The sequence below is a fragment of the Protopterus annectens genome, chromosome 1.part1 (assembly GCF_019279795.1).
Source record: "Protopterus annectens isolate FY-2018-M chromosome 1.part1, PAN1.0, whole genome shotgun sequence".
NCBI lineage: Eukaryota > Metazoa > Chordata > Ceratodontiformes > Protopteridae > Protopterus > Protopterus annectens.
Window position 1 is genome coordinate 1,406,094,507 of NC_056726.1, and position 18,926 is coordinate 1,406,113,432.

The 18,926-nt window shown below is 43.8% G+C and overlaps 1 protein-coding gene across 1 annotated transcript in view; it reads left to right on the forward strand.

Moving 5' to 3' along the window:
• The window catches only part of ROCK2 (Rho associated coiled-coil containing protein kinase 2), a gene marked incomplete in the record, with an annotated part of 2,656,097 nt that overhangs the window by 1,273,311 nt on the left and 1,363,860 nt on the right, over window positions 1-18,926 (forward strand). The window contains 1 exon segment of the mRNA XM_044082273.1: window positions 6,705-6,865. Within this exon segment, the coding sequence (XP_043938208.1) occupies window positions 6,705-6,865 (161 nt within the window).

Genomic DNA, 18,926 nt, shown 5'->3' on the forward strand with positions numbered 1-18,926 from the left:
TTTGCTCTGAGAGTGTTGATGGAGAAATGTAGAGAAGGTCAGAAGGAGTTGCATTGTGTCTTTGTGGACTTGGAGAAAGCATATGATAGGGTGCCTAGAGAGGAGTTGTGGTATTATATGAGGAAGTCAGGAGTGGCAGAGAAGTATGTAAGAGTGGTACAGGATATGTACGAGGGTAGTGTGACAGTGGTGAAATCTGCAGTGGGAGTGACAGATGCATTTAAGGTGGAGGTGGGATTCCATCAAGGATCAGCTCTGAGCCCTTTCTTATTTGCAGTGGTGATGGACAGGTTGACAGATGAGATCAGACAGGAGGCCCCATGGAATATGATGTTTGCAGATGACATTGTAATCTGTAGTGAGAGTAGGGACCAGGTTGAGGAGACCTTGGAGAGGTGCAGATATGCTCTAGAGAGGAGAGGAATGAAGGTTAGCAGGACTAAGACAGAATATGTGTGTGTGAATGAGAGGGAGAATAGAGGAATGGTGAGGATGCAGGGAGTAGAGTTGGGGAAGGTGGATGAGTTTAAGTACTTGGGATCAACAGTTCAGAGTAATGGTGAGTGTGGAAGAAAGGTGAAGAAGACAGTACAGGCAGGGTGGAATGGGTGGAGAAGAGTGTCAGGAGTGATTTGTGACAGACGGGTACCAGTAAGAGTGAAAGGGGAGGTCTACAAGAGGCTAGTGCGACCAGCTATGTTGTATGGGTTGGAGACAGTGGCACTGACAAAAAGGCAGGAGTCAGAGCTGGAAGTGGCAGAGTTAAAGATGTTAAGATTTGCACTGGGTGTGAGAAGGATGGACAGGATTAGGAATCAGTATATTAGAGGGTCATCTCAGGTTGGACGGTTTGGAGTCAGTCAGAGAGGCGAGATTGCATTGGTTTGGACAAGTGTTGAGGAGGGATGCTGGGTATATTGGGAAAAGGATGCAAAGGATGGAGCTGCCAGGTAAGAGGAAAAGAGGAAGGTATAAGATAAGGTTTGTGGATGTGGTGAGAGAGGATATGCAGATGGTTGGTGTGACAGCAATATGCAGAGGACAAGGAAGAAATGGAAACAGATGATCCGCTGTGGCGACCCCTAACGGGAACAGCCGAAAGAGAAGAAGATGATGTCAGTGAACATCTCGTGTTGTCTTACCTTGTTTACCAGTAGTTGAATTGTGGATAATATCCTTATGATGTATACAATCTTCTTGAATTTGTGAATTTCAAAGGTCTAAAAAGTACATTGTTTTAGAACTCCTTCCTCTTTGAATTGTACTATTTTCAAGGACCACATGTTTTTATTTGCAAATATGAGAGTCTTTTGTTACATGCATTTACAAATGCTTTTCTTCTGTGATGTGTATTTAGACTTTTTAGTTTCTGGCTATATTGATTACATATTTTAAGAAGAGGGAGGAGCATAGGGTGACGTACAAGAGTGGAGGAAGATACACACAGGTGAATTATATCCTATGTAGGAGGGCCAGTCTGAAGGAGATTGGAGACTGTAAAGTGGTGACTGGAGAAAGTGTAGTTAAGCAGCATAGAATGGTGGTCTGCAGGATGATGTTGGTGTTCAAGATGCGAAGGAGGATTGTGAAAGTAGTGCCAAGGATTAAATGGTGGAAGTTAAAAAAGGGTGATTGTGAGGTGGAGTTCAGGGAAGAGTTGACAGACACTCGGAGGCAATGAAGAGTTACCAAATAGCTGGGTAACTACAGCAGAGCTAGTAAGGGAGACTGCTAGGAAGGTGCTTGGTGTGACATCTGGACAGAGGAAGGAGGACAAGGAGACATGGTGGTGGAATGAGGAAGTACAGGAGAGTATACAGAGGAAGAGACTGGCGAAGAAGAAGTGGGATTGTCAAAGAGATGAAGAAAGTAGACATGAGTATAAGGAGATGAGGCGCATGGCAAAGAGAGAGGTGGCTAAGGATAAGGCATATAGAGAGTTGTATGAGAGATTGGACACTAAAGAGGGAGAAAATGACCTGTACCAATTGGCTAGACAGAGGGACAGACCTGGGAAAGATGTGCAGCAGGTAAGGGTGATAAAGGACAGTGAGGGAAACGTACTCAAAAGTGAGGAGAGTGTGGAGTAGATGGAAAGAGTACTTTGAAGGGCTGATGAATGAAGAGAATGAGAGAGAGAGAAGGTTGGATGATGTGGGGATAGTGAATCAGGAAGTGAAGCAGATTAGCAAGGAGGAAGTAAGGACAGCTATGAAGGGGATGAAGAATGGAAAGGCTGTTGGCCCAGATGACATACCAGTGGAAGCATGGAGGTGCTAAGGAGAAATGGCAGTGGAATTTTTACCCAGATTGTTTAATGAAATTTTGGAAAGTCAGAGGATGCCTGAGGAGTGGAGAAAAAGTGTTTTGGTACCTATCTTTAAGAATAAGGGTGATGTGCAGAGCTGCAGTAACTACAGAGGGATAAAACTGATCAGTCACAGCTTGCAGTTATGGGAAAGAGTAGTGGAAGCTAGGTTAAGAAGGGAGGTGATGATTAGTGATCAGCAGTATGGTTTCATGCCAGGAAAGAGCACTACAGATGCAATATTTGCTCTGAGAGTGTTGTTGGAGAAATACAGAGAAGGTCAGAAGGAGTTGCATTGTGTCTTTGTGGACTTAGAGAAAGCATATGACAGGGTGTCTAGAGAGGAGTTGTGGTATTGTATGAGGAAGTCGGGAGTGGCAGAGAAGTATGTAAGAGTGGTACAAGATATGTACAAGGGTAGTGTGACATTAGTGAGGACTGCGGTGGGAGTGACAGATACGTTTAAGGTGGAGGTGAGATTACATCAAGGATCAGCTCTGAGCCCTTTCTTATTTGCATGACAGTGATGGACAGGCTGACAGACGAGATCAGACAGGAGCCCCCGTGGACTATGATGTTTGCAGATGACATTGTGATATGTAGTGAGAGTAGGGAACAGGTGGAGACGACCCTGGAGAGGTGGAGGTATGTTCTAGAGAGAAGAGGAATGAAGGTCAGCAGGACTAAAACAGAACATATGTGTGTAAATGAGAGGGAGGGTAGAGGAATGGTGAGGATGCAGGGAGTAGAGCTGGTAAAGGTAGATGAGTTTAAGTACTAGGGATGAACAGTTCAGAGTAATGGTGAGTGTGGAAGAGAGGTGAAGAAGAGAGTACAGGCAGGGTGGAATGGGTGGAGAAGAGTGTCAGGAGTGATTTGTGACAGACGGATACCAATAAGAGTGAAAAGGAAGGTCTACAAGAGGGTAGTGAGACCAGCTATGTTATATGGGTTGGAGACGGTAGCATTGACGAAAAGGCAGGAGTCAGAGCTGGATGTGGCAGAGTTAAAGTTGTTAAGATTTGCACTGGGTGTGACTAGGATGGACAGGATTAGGAATCAGTATATTAGAGGGTCATCTCAGGTTGGACAGTTTGGAGTCAAAGCAAGAGAGGCGAGATTGCGTTTGTTTGGACATGTGCTGAGGGGATATGCTGGGTATATTGGGAAAAGGATGCTAAGGATGGAGCTGCCTGGTAAGAGGAAAAAAGGAAGGCCTAAGATCAGGTTTATGGATGTGGTGAGAGAGGACATGCAGGCAGTTGGTGTGAAAGAGCATGATGCAGAGTACCGGAAGAAATGGAAACAGATGATCCGCTGTGGCGACCCCTAATGGGAACAGCCGAAAGAAGATGATCAGTTTCTGGCTATATTGTTTTTATTTCATAGTTAAAGGTTCATAGGAGATTACTAGGTTAACAGCTTAATAGCCCTTACAAGCCTAGCCAGTATAACCAATTTTACCCAGTATATGGCCCCCTGGGGGCATGAGGATGTTATGGGTTTGTGCCTATGCATTGAGAGTCTTACAGATTGCTCCTGTCTATAAGGGACATGGGCACTACCCCCCAGGTATGAATTTGCGATTCCCCATCCATTGCTCCAAATTCTGTTTGAATAGGGCTAGGGAAGGGCTTTGCTTAATGTGAATAGGAAGCCTGTTCCAGAAAAGAGGCAATCTCTGAGAGAGACAGCTGTCTCGCCAGCATGTTTTGATTGAGTCGAAGACTAAGTTTAGATCCTTAGATTGGATGACCCTCATGCTGTTTGACTTGCAGATGTGTAGCAGCTCCATCAGGGATGGATTTGTGAGTGCCTTGTAGGTCAGGCATTGATCACCCCTTATTAGTCAGTAGGAGACAGAGTAAAGAGATAAGGTTTTAGTCTATCCGTGTAGGACATATTGTTTACATCCTGTATTTTCTTTGAGGAACCTCTGAGGTCGCTCCAGCTGCTTTAAGTGCCTAGTGAAGTACATGCCAAATGGCACATTGTACTCTATTATTGGTTTAATGAAGGACGAGTACAGCGGGATTATAATTTCCTTGGATATGGATGCCTTACCTTTACTTATAAATTGTGTCATGTAGAGAGACGGCGATCAACATTTAGGCTTTCATCTATTAATGTACGTAGATCTCTCACCTCTGAGTCTACTCTTAGGGAAGTGTTGATGTTTTAATTTGCAGGAGTATTTAACTTCCAAAAGGGTATGATGGATTTTTTCGCTTTTAGTTTTAGGCCATAATTCTGGCGCCAGTCATAATTTAGACCCTCCTGAAAGATGTCTGCATCGTTGGGAGATTCAATGATTGCCCCAGCTTGCAGTCATTGGCAGACTTTGTCATCCAGAAGCCTTCTGCATTAGCCTAGACATCAGAGAAGTATATTCCGAACAAGAGTGGTCCCAGCACCAAGTCATGTGGCACACTGCTAGTAACTGGCCTCTTGCTGGATCTGGATTCACCCACTTTAACCACGTGTCCTGTCTATGAGCCATTTGGCTATCCATCTGCTGATGCAGGGATTTATGCCCAGTTTTGTGAGTTAATTTATAATACCTGAGTGGGGAATTGTGTCATATGTCTTGGCCAGGTTGAGGTAGGAAGTTTATACTGTTATACCCTCATCCATGGTCCTAGTGACTTTTTTGAAGAAATCAACCACATTCAGTAGGTATTACCTGCCTCTAAGAAAGCCAAATTGAGTAGGGTCCAGTGTTTGGAGGTTTTCTCTGTCAGTATTTATCAGGTCCATGATTATTCTTTCCATGGCCTTACATGTAAGACTAATCAAACTTATGGGTCTGTAATTTGCTGGATTAATAGATGGGCCCCCTTTATGCAGAGGTGTGACTGTTGCTGTCCTCCACTATATCAGAACAAAGCCAGTCCAAATGCTGTGGTTAAATAGAGATTGTAATGGGCCTGATACGTTCTGATTTAAGCTGTTAAAAGAGGCAACCTGGTATATCATCAGGCCCCACTGAAGCCATATATTTAGCTTTAGGCAATGCAGTGGCAACCTGTTCTTTGGTGATAATTGGTGGTGGAGTGCTGGAGGGTATTATGGGAGACCTGGGGGTGATGCGGAAGGGAAATTTAAGCTGAATTTGTCTGCCAACAGATTTGCTGTATCTTCTGGCTGAGTATAGGTTATGTCATCTACAACTAATTCTGCACATTGATGAGTGTTGCTCTTAAGATTGCAGACATAATTGAAAATTGCCTTATGATTATCCTTAACTTTGGTGGCCATTTTTACCTCAAAGTCTGCGTTCAGCGACTTGACTAGTTCCCTCATTCACTTGTTTAAACTAATGAAGGACTTTTTTCTCTGTTGTGCACATTCCCGCTTCTCAACAGGATTTTCTTTCTTTTGTTGTACAACCTATTTATACCAGGGGTCCAATAGGGTGGCTTGGTTTTGTGGTTTGACATGGGTTTATTTCTGTCTGGTACTGCCATTTCTGTGCAGTTATTTATATGGTCATACACGGCTTTTGGGTATGCCTCTGCATAGGTTTCTGTGTTTTCTGGATTTGGGGGAGCTTGGAAACTAGCTATGCCGTCCACTTAATAGGGGTACTTTACCTTAGAGGAGTTCTTAAAGTTTTTGGGGCTAGATGGGGAGACTAATTTAACCTTTATTTCAAGGGAAACCACTATGTGATACATTACCAGTAAAGACATCACAGTGGGGGAAGTGTGCAGCAGTCTCCCATATTTAAGTACCAGATCTAGGATATTTGTTCCCCTAGTGGGAGTGCAGACTAGCTGTTCCAGGGCATTTGAATTTAAAGAAATCGTTGGGCCTGCATGCTAGTGGTCATATATGCCTCCCAGTTAATGGAGGGGTAGTTAAAAATCACCCACGAGTATGGTATTGGGCTGGATGGTGAGTGATTCTAGTAAGTTCAGGTATGATGTATGGGTTTCCTGGTTCATGGTTGGGGACCTGTAGATAGCAAGAATATGGTAATGGGGTTTTCCCTTGGTTAGTTGGAGACAGTAGCTCAAGCGTATTATATTGGTTAAACAGCATTGAGGTGTGCTTATCCTTAGATTTTTACCACAAAGGTTTAATGTTTTTGAATGGGTGTAGTTAGCTTTATTTCAAGACTGAGTGGGCAGCTTGCTTAAAAGTATCTTTATGTTGGGCACAAGTCTTCCTCCATACAGGGAGGTGAACGAGGTTGCCAAGTCTTAGGATAAAATATAACACCTTGACCCAAATTTCTTGTTCATTTTGTTAGACATAGACTGTTTTACTGAATCATTTCTCAGTGTAATGCAGAAATGCCTTTTAAGTACATAATTTTGAGCTTTATTCATAACATTCTCAGGAAAAAGAAGCAAAAGAAAATAACACTAACTGAAAAATAATTTACTTTCAGAGATGGAGAAGTTGTTATACGATGAAAGAACATCAAAGCAGAAAGTAGAAAACTATTTGCTGGAAGCTGAAAAGAAGTGTTCTATGTTGGACTGTGACCTCAAACAGTCCCAGCAGAAAATAGATGAACTGATTAAGCAAAAGGAAATGCTAAATGAAGATGTAAGTGTTGCTTACAGATGTTTATTTTGCATTACTGTTATGATTGTATTATCAATGATAACATTAAAATGTATTGCAGTAAACTTGGTGCTCCTGTTTAGTGGTCATAGTGGAAGGAAATACAGTATCAAATGTTTTATTATACTTGCTGAGTCTAAGTTTAAAACAAATATTTGACAAGTTCCCTTTGAAAACTAAATTTTTAAGTCAGCTTGCACAATACTTAAATGAGAAAATGTACAGTTAGTAGTCTGTAGATCATTGACTGTGAAAATTTGTAATGAGGTGTAGGATTGCTTTCATTGATTTTCTTTCTCTCTGTCTCAGCAGTTCTGCAAGGAGGACCTCCATTTCTGTGTCAGAAACTCCACAGAAAAAGTCCCCACATTAAATAAATGGTGCCATTCCCTTAATATTATTTGTTATAGGTTCATAGGTTCATAAATTGGTACCAGGTTGTCGGCCCTAAGGCCTATGCAAGCCTAGCCATAACAATTCCCTGGACATTTTTTCCCACAATATTTACTTCTCTGGGCCCCTGTCTAGCAGGGTGACTGACACGATCCCCGGGGTGAATTTCCTATCTCCCATCCAATCATCAAGGTTCCTTTTGAAGAGGGCCAATGAGGTGCTCTGCTTGACATGTATGGGCAGTCTATTCCAGAGTATGGGGAGTCTCTGGGTCAGGAACCTATCCCTCCAGTACGTTTTGTTCATTGTGATGATAAGGTTTAGATCCCTGGAGCGTGTGGCTCTGAGGGATTGGGATTTCTTTAAGTGGAGTATGTCCAACAGCTCAGGGTTTGACATGGCCTTGTATGTTAAGCAGAGATCGCCTCTGAGTAGACGATATGCCACAGAGTATAGCTGGAGTTTTTTTAGATGGTCAGCATATGGCATCTGCTTTAGGCCTGTGATTCTTTTAGTGAGGTATTTCTGTGGCCTTTCCAGCTGTTGCAGATGTCTTGTGAGGTACATACCAAATAAGGCATTATACTCTATAGTGGGTCTATTGAAGGATGAGCACAGTGGGACAATGACCTCCTTTTTTCCTGGATGAAAAGCCCTTAGTGATGAGGTGTGCTATGTAGAAGGATTCCCTGACTGTTGTGGCGATGTGGTTATCGAAAGTGAGACCACTGTCCACTTGTGTCCCTAAGTCTCTCACCACACTTTCAATGTTTAGTGTCCTGCCACCTATGTGGTAGTTCACGGGTACATGTTTTTTTTCCAAAGAGGATGACTATACATTTCTTGGCATTAAGCTTGAGCCCATGGCTCTGGCACCAGGCATCTGTTTCTGTAAGGCCCTTTTGTAGAATATCCACATCATTTGGGGATTCAGTAATGGCTCCCAGTTTGCAGTCATCTGCAAACTTTGTTAGCCAGAGTCCCTTAGTGTTGGCCTGTACTTTAGAGAAGTAGATGCCAAACAAGAGTGGTCCCAGGACTGAACCCTGAGGTACTCCACTTGTCTGGAGCTGGATTTGGAGTCGGCTACTTTTACAGTCTGGGTTCTATCAGTAAGCCAGTTGGCAACCCATTGAGTGACGTAGGGATTTATGCCCAGCTTAGTAAGTTTATCTATGATTCCAGAGTGGGGGATGGTGTCGAAGGCCTTGGCGAGGTCCAGATAGGCTGTGTGGACCTCCTTACCCTCGTCCACAGCTTTGGAGACCGACTCGAGGAAAGCCAATCAGATTCAGGAGACAAGATCGGCTCTTCACAAACCCAAACTGGGTGGGGTCCAATGTCTGGAGGTTTCCACTGTCTTTGTTTATAAGTTCCATGATAATGCGTTCCATGCCCTTGCAGATCAGGCTTGTCAGACTGATGGGGCGGTAGTTCCCGGGATCCAAGGTGGATCCTCCCTTGTGGAGCGGGATAACTGTAGCTGTGCGCCACTCAGTGGGCACGAAGCCTGAGGTGAGGCTATGATTAAACATGACACTTAGGTGGGGTGCCAGTTCATTTTGTAGATCATGTAGTACACAGCCTGGGATGTCATCCATAAAGCCATCCCATAGTTCTTTTCCTAACTGAAAGCTTCCATATGGTCTAAGGAAGGTGCCAAAACAGTTTACATTCGTTTACATTTTATTTTTCGTTTTTTTTTCTTGAGGGCTAATTTGTCCTCAGCATTTTTTGTAGCATTTTAAGTCTGTCCAAAATATCTTCCTTTCTTGCAGTGCTGTTTGTTCAGGAACTTAGTGGCTTGCCATTAATTAAATTCTAGTGCATGTAGCTCCAGTAATTCCATGACTCATTGCAAATTTGTGGAAAGAAAGACTACAGCTAATTCTAGTTTCCATGTGTTTGGCATGAAAGGAGGAGGCTTTAAGGTCTCAGGACCCTGACAGTACAGGAAACTCATCTAGTACTAACCAAGGAGTTCTGTGTAGTTGAGAAGCCATCTTTATGCAGTTGAGTTCATCTCCTATTTTTAGACCATCTGACCCCATTTGACTTTCTTATGGGCATGCTAAAAGTGATTGAAGCTGCCAAGAAACCTTCCAGTAGGCACTGTTACTCTGCCAAGAGGAAAAGTGGTCTTCTTTGGACAGAACTGTAACTTAAACCACTGCATTCATTCAATTACAGGTCGTCTACCCACTTTTGAGATTTAGGACTGTCTTAGCCCATGGCAAAAGCTGGATGTGTCATCCATCCCATAGTGACCTTGTGGAAGGCAGGATTGAGATTGAGCAAAGGCTGGGCAAATAGCTATTTAAATTGGGTGCTGCATCTCCTTTCACCTTCTAAGAACTCTCCCTCTTTGTAAATGAACTTCCTGGTTAGCGGTTTTGTCCAGATTGGCCCATTCTGTAGCACTGACATTCATAACGTGGAAAATACTTTTTTCTGGTATCTGATATCTGTTTTCAGGATCTTGGAGCCACAGGCATTCATTTGTAGGGAACTATATCTATTCATTAATGAAGATCTGTTGCAGTACATATGAGTTGTCAGGAAAGACGTCTGGCTGGGATACTAAAGCTTTACCTTCCCTAGGTCATATGTCAGAAGCATGACCTCAGCTCGTAGATGTAGGATTATAAAGACAGATGCAATAGAGTCGTTGGTACCTTTGCTCCATTCATCTATCCAGATAAGTGCCCCATTAGGAGAACCTTCCTTTTTTGTCTTTGATGTTTTTGTTAAATTTGCAGGTGTCAGCTAGGAGGGGTAAGTGCGAGAGTGGTAGGCATACACGCACTTGCATATCAACTGTCTTTTTTGCCTAGGCCTGGAACTTGATCACAGATCTTGCTCTATCAGTCAGTCATTCATAACAAAAACCCTTAAGTCTAGTGTTTCTACTTTCAACACTTTTCTGGAGACCCAGTGTCTTAAATGCTTGCCCCAATTCAAGATGGCTGACTGATTCATCGAATGACTCTACCACTGAAGAAAAAGTTTAAGAGCCATCGAATGGATCCACAGTCCAATCTTTCTGACTCTGACATACCTGCTGAGGTTTCAGAACCTGCTATACACAGGCTTCTACTTAGTTGCCTACTAGCAAGACCCTGTCTGAGGCCGGTATGACTCCTGAGGCCTTGCAGAATGCTGATACATCAAAGGAACCTCATCTTATTTCAGAACAACAGCATGGTGTCCCTCAAATTCTAGTTAGAGAAGACCAGGCTCTGTAATAGAGGTCCGACATGGTTCCAATCCACTGCATCTCATTCAGGCGGATATTATGCCTTAAAAGAAAAGGCAGAAGACGAAGTATGTGGCTTCCCCCTCAACAACTAGAGAGAAGGAGTGGATGAACTTTTCACAAGGGCTCTTCAAAGCTATTATGTCTTTGAACCCTTCCTCCTTCAGGTCTTCACAACCACAGGCTACTCCTCTTAAACATTCTTTGTTTTTTTCTTCCTCTGATGAGGAGCAGGAGTATGAATCTGCCCATTCTCTGGACTATTTCTCTCAGCTGCACTCTCCAGGACAAATCTCTTACGATGAAGGGGACTCCCTGTCATCAGATTACCCTATAGAGAAAGCTTCTTTTGGGGAAACTATACAGAGCATGATGAAGCCATTTGATTGGCAATCCATGCAGATTTCTGAAGTTCAGAAGAGGTACTAGACCCTCTTGGAGATGTGTACCCTTGCCCCTTCTCCAGTTCCTCCATTGTTTGAGGTTTTCTAGGATGCCTTTCAGTCCACATCTTCTGCACCTGATTCTCAACCACTTGCTCCTAAGAGACCAAATAGGTTTTACAGGGTCCTTGATGACCTGAAGTATAAGAACCTTGTGTCAGACCCTTCTGCAGTATCTGTCTCTCTCTCTTCAGATAAGCCCTCTAAGTTTCTGACCAGTGCTAATGCCCTACCTACTGATAAAGGTAATAGGGCTATGGATAGATGGGGGAAGGTTTACACTTCTGCTACAGTTGCCTTTAGGGCAATTAATTACCTGACTCAGATGACAGAGTATTTTATTTCTGTTCTTAACTCCATAAGCAAAGTTATCTTGGATCCACCCACAGCAGACGCTAAGCAACAGTTGCAGAGCTTACTTTCACAGGCCACTGAGATTGCTAGACCCAGCATTAAGTGCGGTTATGATGCTTCTAGATTTGCCCTTGGACAAAGACTTAACTGTTTGGCCCTTAGGCAAGCCAGAGCCTTCAAAACACTCCAAGACCAAAGTAAGACCAGGTCTTACTCTCCTCAGTTCCTTAATACCATAGGAACTATCCAGCTAAGTGTACTTCCTTCATTAAAAAGGATCCAAAGATAGGCTAGAAACAAATGAAAACACCCTGGAAAAGATGCTCTGAAAAAAATCACAAAAGGAACCTCTAGCTGGGCGGCCACACTTTGGAGGCAAAACCTGTGACTACCCTTGTAGCATCCATTCCAGAATTTTTCTGTTCCCAAGAAAAGAAGGGCAGTGGAGATCCATCCTAGACCTATCCTTCCTGAACACTTCATAGGTCCATAGACATGTAGTAGACTAATGGCCCTAGAGCCTTAACAAGCCTAGCCCATAGGATTGCCCTGGCATAGTGCCGCCCGACATTAGTTCCCAGTGCCTCTATCGAGTAGAGCCACTGACATGATCCCTGGAGTGTATTTTCTATTGCCCATCCACTCGTCAAGATTTCTCTTGAGGAGGGCCAGTGAGGAGCTCTGCGTGACATGTATGGGAAGTCTATTCCAGAGCATGGGCAGTCTCTTGGTTAAGAACCTGTCCCTCCAGTATGTTCTGGTGATTGAGGTAATCAGGTTGAGGTCTCTAGAGCGTGTGATGCAGAGGGATTGGGATTTTTTTAGCTTTAGCATATCTAACAGGATTGGGTCAGACATGGCTTTGTAAGTCAATTAGAGATTGACTAATGAATCTGGTGATATGAGACAGAGAATAGCTGGAGTTTTTTGAGTCTGTCCATATAGGACATGTGTTTAAGGCCCAGGATCTTCTTTGTGACGTACTTTTGTGGCCTCTCCAGTTGTTGCAGGAGTCTGGTGAGGTACATGCCAAAGGGGGCATTGTACTCGATGATTGGTCTAATGAGGGGAGGACTAGAGAGAGATAATGACCTCTTCCTTCCTGGAAACAAAACCCATAGTAATGAGATGTGCCACATAGAAGGACTTTCTGACCACAGTGGCTATATGGTGATAAAAGGAGAGGGTTGCTATCAACCTGTGTTCCCAGATCTCTTATAATGCCTTCATTTTTCAGTGAACTACCATTGATGTGGTAATTCATGAGAAGAGTTTTTTCCAAAGGGGATGATGATGCATTTTTTGGCATTGAGCTTAAGGCCATGGATGTTCTTCATGTTTCACTGTTGCAGTCATCACATTTGGGTTATCTGCCTGCAGGTAGCCCCCAGCCTGCCTGAATAACAGAGTCTTGGATTCTTGCATCGGATGCTGTCACTTCTTCCATGACATCAGGGGTATAAAACATGCAGCCGACGCCATTACATCAGTCTTTCTTGCCACGTGGTGCCCGAAGCAGAAGCAGTTTGCAAGTGCCTGTTGGCCGATTTCTGAAATTTTTGTTTTCGAGTTCCAGAACCGAAGTCTTCAAAAAAGCTAAGTACCCCATTGGGGATCCTTTTTCTTGCTCTTATCCGATGTCAGTAAAAGTTAACAATTCTATTACCTGTGGAAAGCAAATACCTCATAAAGATTTTCATTTGTACTGCATTCCTTGCTTAGGCCCAGACCACTACGTCCCTCGCTGTCGGTTTTCTGCCTTGTTCAATCCCCAAACTGTTCATTGCCGGGCTATTTTTGCAGCAAATTATTTTGGTACTCTGTATAACTATCCATAAATGGCTTCAGTAGCCATCCGACTACTGATATTCCAACAAAATGTAAGGATAAAGACAGACTGCACAAGTCCCAAGTCCAAAACTGCCAACGACGCTTCCCTTAAGCTAGTTGCCAGTCCACCGGTACTCAGTGAGGCGCTTTCGCAGCCCCTGATACCCGTTATCTCAGATTCGCAGGCCTCTACCGAGACCCATTCAGAGTATGCCATGAAATGCTTCTTCAACTATGGAAACTCGGATGTCTGTACCTTGGATGGGTCCGGAGCCGCTGTGCAGGCACCAGCTTCCGAGGGTGTATTCAGGCCTACAGACTTGCATTTTTAAACCGACGCTATCTTCTTCATCCAGGCCTAAAACTCGACCCATGCCTAGAAAACCGACATCCAAACCGTGTGCTCAGGCCCATATGCCTAAAAAACGAATGCTTAGAATGGCTGAAGACCTTATTACCTTAGTTAGGGGAAGCCAGCCTTCCTCCTCTAAGAGACCTAGAACTGATTTTCCTTCTGATTCTTCAGATCAGGAATCTGATATTTCTGTTTCTTCTGATTACCAGGATTTGCCTTTATCTACCTATGAGGATTCTGATGCAGAGAATTCCATTCACTCTGCTTCCCCTCCAGAAGATTTTTCTTTTGGTGAAACCTTGCATGCTCTTAGGGAGCATTTCCGCTGGGAAAGCTAGGATTACTGTGACTCCAAAAAGAGGCTTTTAGGGAATTCTTACTCCTCCCTCAACACAGGCCTTTAGCTATCCCTCCAGTTCTGGACATTGTAGATGATGCTTTCTTGGAATCTAGCATTTCCCCAGACACTTTACCTCCAGCTCCCAGAAAACCTGACAGGTATTAGAGTACCTGACTCTCACAAGTTTCTCTTCAAGAATCCTACTGCGGATCCAGAGACCATTTCCCAAGGGCCAAAGGGCATTAAGGCTACTACTGCTTAAAACCCTATCCCATCTGATAGAGATTCTAGAGCCTTGGACAGATGGGGTAAGAAAGTATATACTTCTGCTACTTTGGCCATTAGGGCTTTAAATTGCCAGTTTCGTATGTTAAAGTACCAGCAGCATATTATGGGACTGCTTAAACAGAAAATGATGTTGATTCCTGACTGTGCTGAACACAAAGAATTACAGGATGTTCATCGTGTTTTACTGCTGCAGTCATTACACTTGGGTTATCCTGCCGTCAGGCGGTCCCGCAGTCGGCCAGGGTTCCAAAGTCTTGGTCCGGCGTCGGTTGCTGTCGCTTCTTCCCTGACATCAGTGCGCCAGGGGTATATAAGATGCAGCCGACGCTATTTTCTTCAGTCTTTCTTGCCGCATGGTGCCCAAAGCAAAAGCAGTTTGCAAGTTCCGGTCGGCCAACTCCTGAGATTTTCAATTCGAATTTCAGAACCGAAGTCTTCAATAAAGCTAAGTACCCCATTGGGGAAACTTTTTCTTGCCTCAGACCGATGTCAGTAAAAGTTAATAATTGTATTTCTTGTGGGAAGCAAATACCTCATAAGGATTTTCATTCTTACTGTTTTCCATGCCTAGGCCCAGACCACCACGTCACTAGTTGTCGGTTTTGTGCTGGATTTAACAAATGCACTATTAAACGTAGGTTTGATTTTGCTCGCCATTACTTTGGCCGAAAGTTTAATTATACCATGCCGTCGGAACAACCGACGACCGGAATACACAAAAAAATGCAAAGACAAGGATAAGGACAGGCATCCGAGGCCCAAAACTGACGATGAAGCCTCTTCTAGGCCTGTCGCTGGTTCGCCGGTTCTCATTGAGGTGCTTTCGCAGCTCCTGACACCCGCTACCTGAGAGCCACAAGCCGCCTCTGACTCCCTCGTGGAGATGTCTAGGCCTCTGGATACTCAAAGTGTTGGGCCTACGGAAACTAACCTTTCAGATGGGTCCGGAGCCGTTGAGCAGGCATCGGCTTCTGAGGGTGTTTTCAGCCCTTCACAGCTTACCATAAAAACAACAGCCAAGTCTAAAACTCCATTAAAGACAAAATAAGCAAGTACAGCATTCACCTGGACAGGCCTTCATGCCTAAAAAACAAATGCTTAAAATGGCCGAAGACTTAATTACTCTGATCAGGGGTTCCCATCCCCATCCTGATAAAAGGCCTAGGCAGGATACAGACTATGATTCCTCTGACCAGGTTTCCATTTCTTCTGATTCCTCTTCGGACCATGGATACTCTTTACCCCCCTATGAGGACTCAGATGCTGAAGAATCTATTCCTTCAGCCTCTCCTCCTGAGGATTATTCTTTTGGGGAAACTTTACATACCATGAGGGAGCATTTCCATTGGGAGGGCCAGATTACTCAGAATCCAAGAAAAGGCTCAGAGACTTTCTCTTATTACCTCAGCACAGACCCCTGGCTATTCCGCCAGTGTTAGATATTGTGGATGATGTGTTCTCTGAATCCAGTTTAAATCCTGATTCTTTGCCCCCTGCACCAGTCAAGCCAGACAGATACTACAGAGTCCCTGACTCTCACAAATTTCTTTACAAAAACCCTGCTGCTGATCCAGAAACTATTTCCCAGGGTCCCAAAGGGGTAAAGGCTTACACAGCTAAGAATCCAGTTCCCTCTGACAGGGATTCTAGAGCATTAGACAGATGGGGGAAGAAAGTTTACACTTCTGCAACTTTAGCAGTGAGAGCTTTAAATTGCCAGTTCCACATGCTTAAATACCAACAATATTTAATGTCTCTGTTAAAACAGAAAATGATTGCAGTTTCAGAACATCCTGACTATAAGGAAATGCAGGAATTATTGCATGCAGCTGAACAAGTGGGAAAACATACTTTGCAGTGTGGTTTTGATTCATTAGAGGCTTCTTGTAGAGCAGCAGTTACAGGATCTGTGATTTGAAGGCATGCTTGGTTAAAAGAACAAGCTTTACCTGATCGTGTTAAGGCTAAATTATTGGATGCTCATTTACAGCAGGATATTCTATTTGGTGTTAAGGCAGAAGAGATATTAAAGAAAATGGAGGATAAGGCAAAATCTGTGCAAACAGTAAAGGATTTCTTACAGGTACAGCCACCTCGATTTAGTAGAAATTGGCCTTCAAAAAATTGGTCCTTTCCAGTGTCAGACAGACAACAGAGAGGCAGATACAGACGCCCAGGAGGCAGATCTCAGCCCCAAGGCTCTTGCAGACCATGACAGTGAGGTGCTACAATCCCAAAAGGAGGTGAAGACAAGTCACAACCTTACAGGAAGCAGTCCCAATGACTTCCCCTTCAAATGCCAAACTCTTTCCTTTTGGCAGCTCCCTTGGGCGGAAAACTAGCACTTTTTTTTCAAAATTGGCATATAATCACCCAAGACAAATGGATTCTGAACATTGTGTCTCAAGGTTACAGGTTTCACTTTCACACTCTACCAAGGCTAAAAGGAATGCCAAACCTGCCACGAAATCAATGGGCAGAGGCACAAAAACAAATTACAGCCTTCATGTACATGAGAGATATCCAAAAAGTGCCACAACAGGAACAGGGACAAGGATTTTACTCAAGACTTTTCTTGGTTCCCAGGAAGGACAAAGCCTGGATGTTCTGAAATTCAAAATGTTGACACTACAGCAGCGTCTTCCCATGTTGGGCAAGAAGGCTTGGCTTGTTAATTTGGACCTCAAAGAGGCATACCTGCATGTCCCTATCAGACAAAATTGCAGAAGATACTGCAGATTCATAGCTGGTTCAATGCATTATCAATTCTCTGCACTGCCCTTTGGCTTATCTACTGCACCCACAGTCTTCACAAAGTGCCTGGCACCAGTAATTGCATTTTGCAGACAAAAAGGAATTCAAATATATCCATACCTGGACGACTGCCTTATTCAAGCAGAGAGCAAGGACATTCTTCTAAAGCATCTGGCGTTTGTAAAAAGGTTGCTAATTTGCCTAGGGTACACAGTAAACGAAAAGAAATCAAAACTAGTGCCCTCACAAGAGATAATATTCCTGGGTGCCAGCTTAAATACAACGGCTCAGATGGCTTATCTCACACCAGACAAGCAAGGACAACTGACTCAGTACTTTCAATTGATGGCAACAAAGACCCAACTCCATGCAAGAAAAATTCTGCAGGCCTTGGGATTCATGGCACCTTGCATACTTCTAATTCCATATGCCAGACTGCATATGAGGAAATTACAATGGTACCTAAAAAGTGTTTGGACTCAGCACTGTCACAGTTTGGAAGCAGTAATACCTCCAATTCCCTGCCTACAACAGGAGTTTCGATGGTGGGCACAGGCATGTCACCTCAACAAGGGACAGCCTTTCACTCTACCCACAAACAGGCAGACACTAACAACAGATGCTTCGGATTACACATGGGGAGCACACATGGCAGGAAAATGTATTCAGGGCAAGTGGACCGCAGACCAAATGCATCTTCACATCAATCAAAAAGAGATGTTGGCTGTATAAAATACCCTAACAGCTTTCAAGGACCTTCTGCATCCAGGACAACTATTTGACAGACAGCACCACAGTTATGTGGTGCATAAGCAAGGGGGCACTCATTCTTATCCCCTATGCAGACAAGCCATGCCCTTGTGGAACACAGCTCTAACCTATCCAGTTCATCTGCAGGCACAATTCCTGCCAGGAGTGAAAAATACGCTGGCAGACGACTTAAGCAGAAATATCATGGATCCTCACGAGTGGAAATTAAATCCACACGTATTCAGCACGATAACGCAGAAATGGGGGTGCCCAGACATAGATCTTTTTGCCACCCCAGAGAATTGCCAACTACAAAAATACTGCACGAGGACTTATCACACACAAGCATGGAAAGTGGATGCTCTCTCGTTCAGCTGGAAAAGCCTAAAACTTTATGCCTTCCCACCACTGCCTCTCCTTTCAAAAGTACTCCTAAAAGCCAGACAAGAGAAACCACAGATGATCCTGATTGCCCCAGACTGGCCACGCCAGCACTGGTACCCAATCTTAAAGAACTTAGCTCAAGGCCCACCATGGATTTTACCTCAAACTCTGCACCTTCTGACTCAACAAGACAATCGGATCCTGCACAGTCAGTTCAAAACTTTAAACCTGGCTGCATGGTGGATTCATTAGTCAAACAGACAACACCACTCTCTAAAGCTGTTATGGATGTCATTTTGGTGGCCAGGAGGCCTAGCACCAGGAAATCTTATTCAGAAAAGTGGAAGAGATTCTGTGCCTGGAACCAGGCTCAAAGCTTTGACCCTCTTGTCCCAAATATTCCTCAGATATTACAATACTTGACTGAGGTGCTGGACAAAGGACTATCCTTTTCATCCATTAAGATCCATGCCTCTGCCATCTCGGCTCATTACAACACAGATCCACCTATTTTCTCTCATCCATTGCTAAAACAATATCTCAGAGGGGCTAGAAACATAAGACCACCCTGGAGAGCACCAACACCAACTTGGGACCTCAATTTTGTCTTGGAAAAACTAACTTTACCTCCTTTTGAGCCAGCCAATTCAGCAGAATTAAAATATATATCATGGAAAACTGCTCTGCTTCTGGCAATAACCTCAGCAAGAAGAGTCTCAGAGTTACATGCACTAATGGCAGTGGAACCTTTTATCATTTTTCACCAAGACAGGGTTTCTTTAAGAACAAACCCTTCATTTATGCCTAAGGTGGTATCCAGTGTGGCTCTTAACCAAACTGTTAATTTGCCAACTTTTTATCCAAATCCCCAGAATAAAGTGGAGAGACTTCTGCAT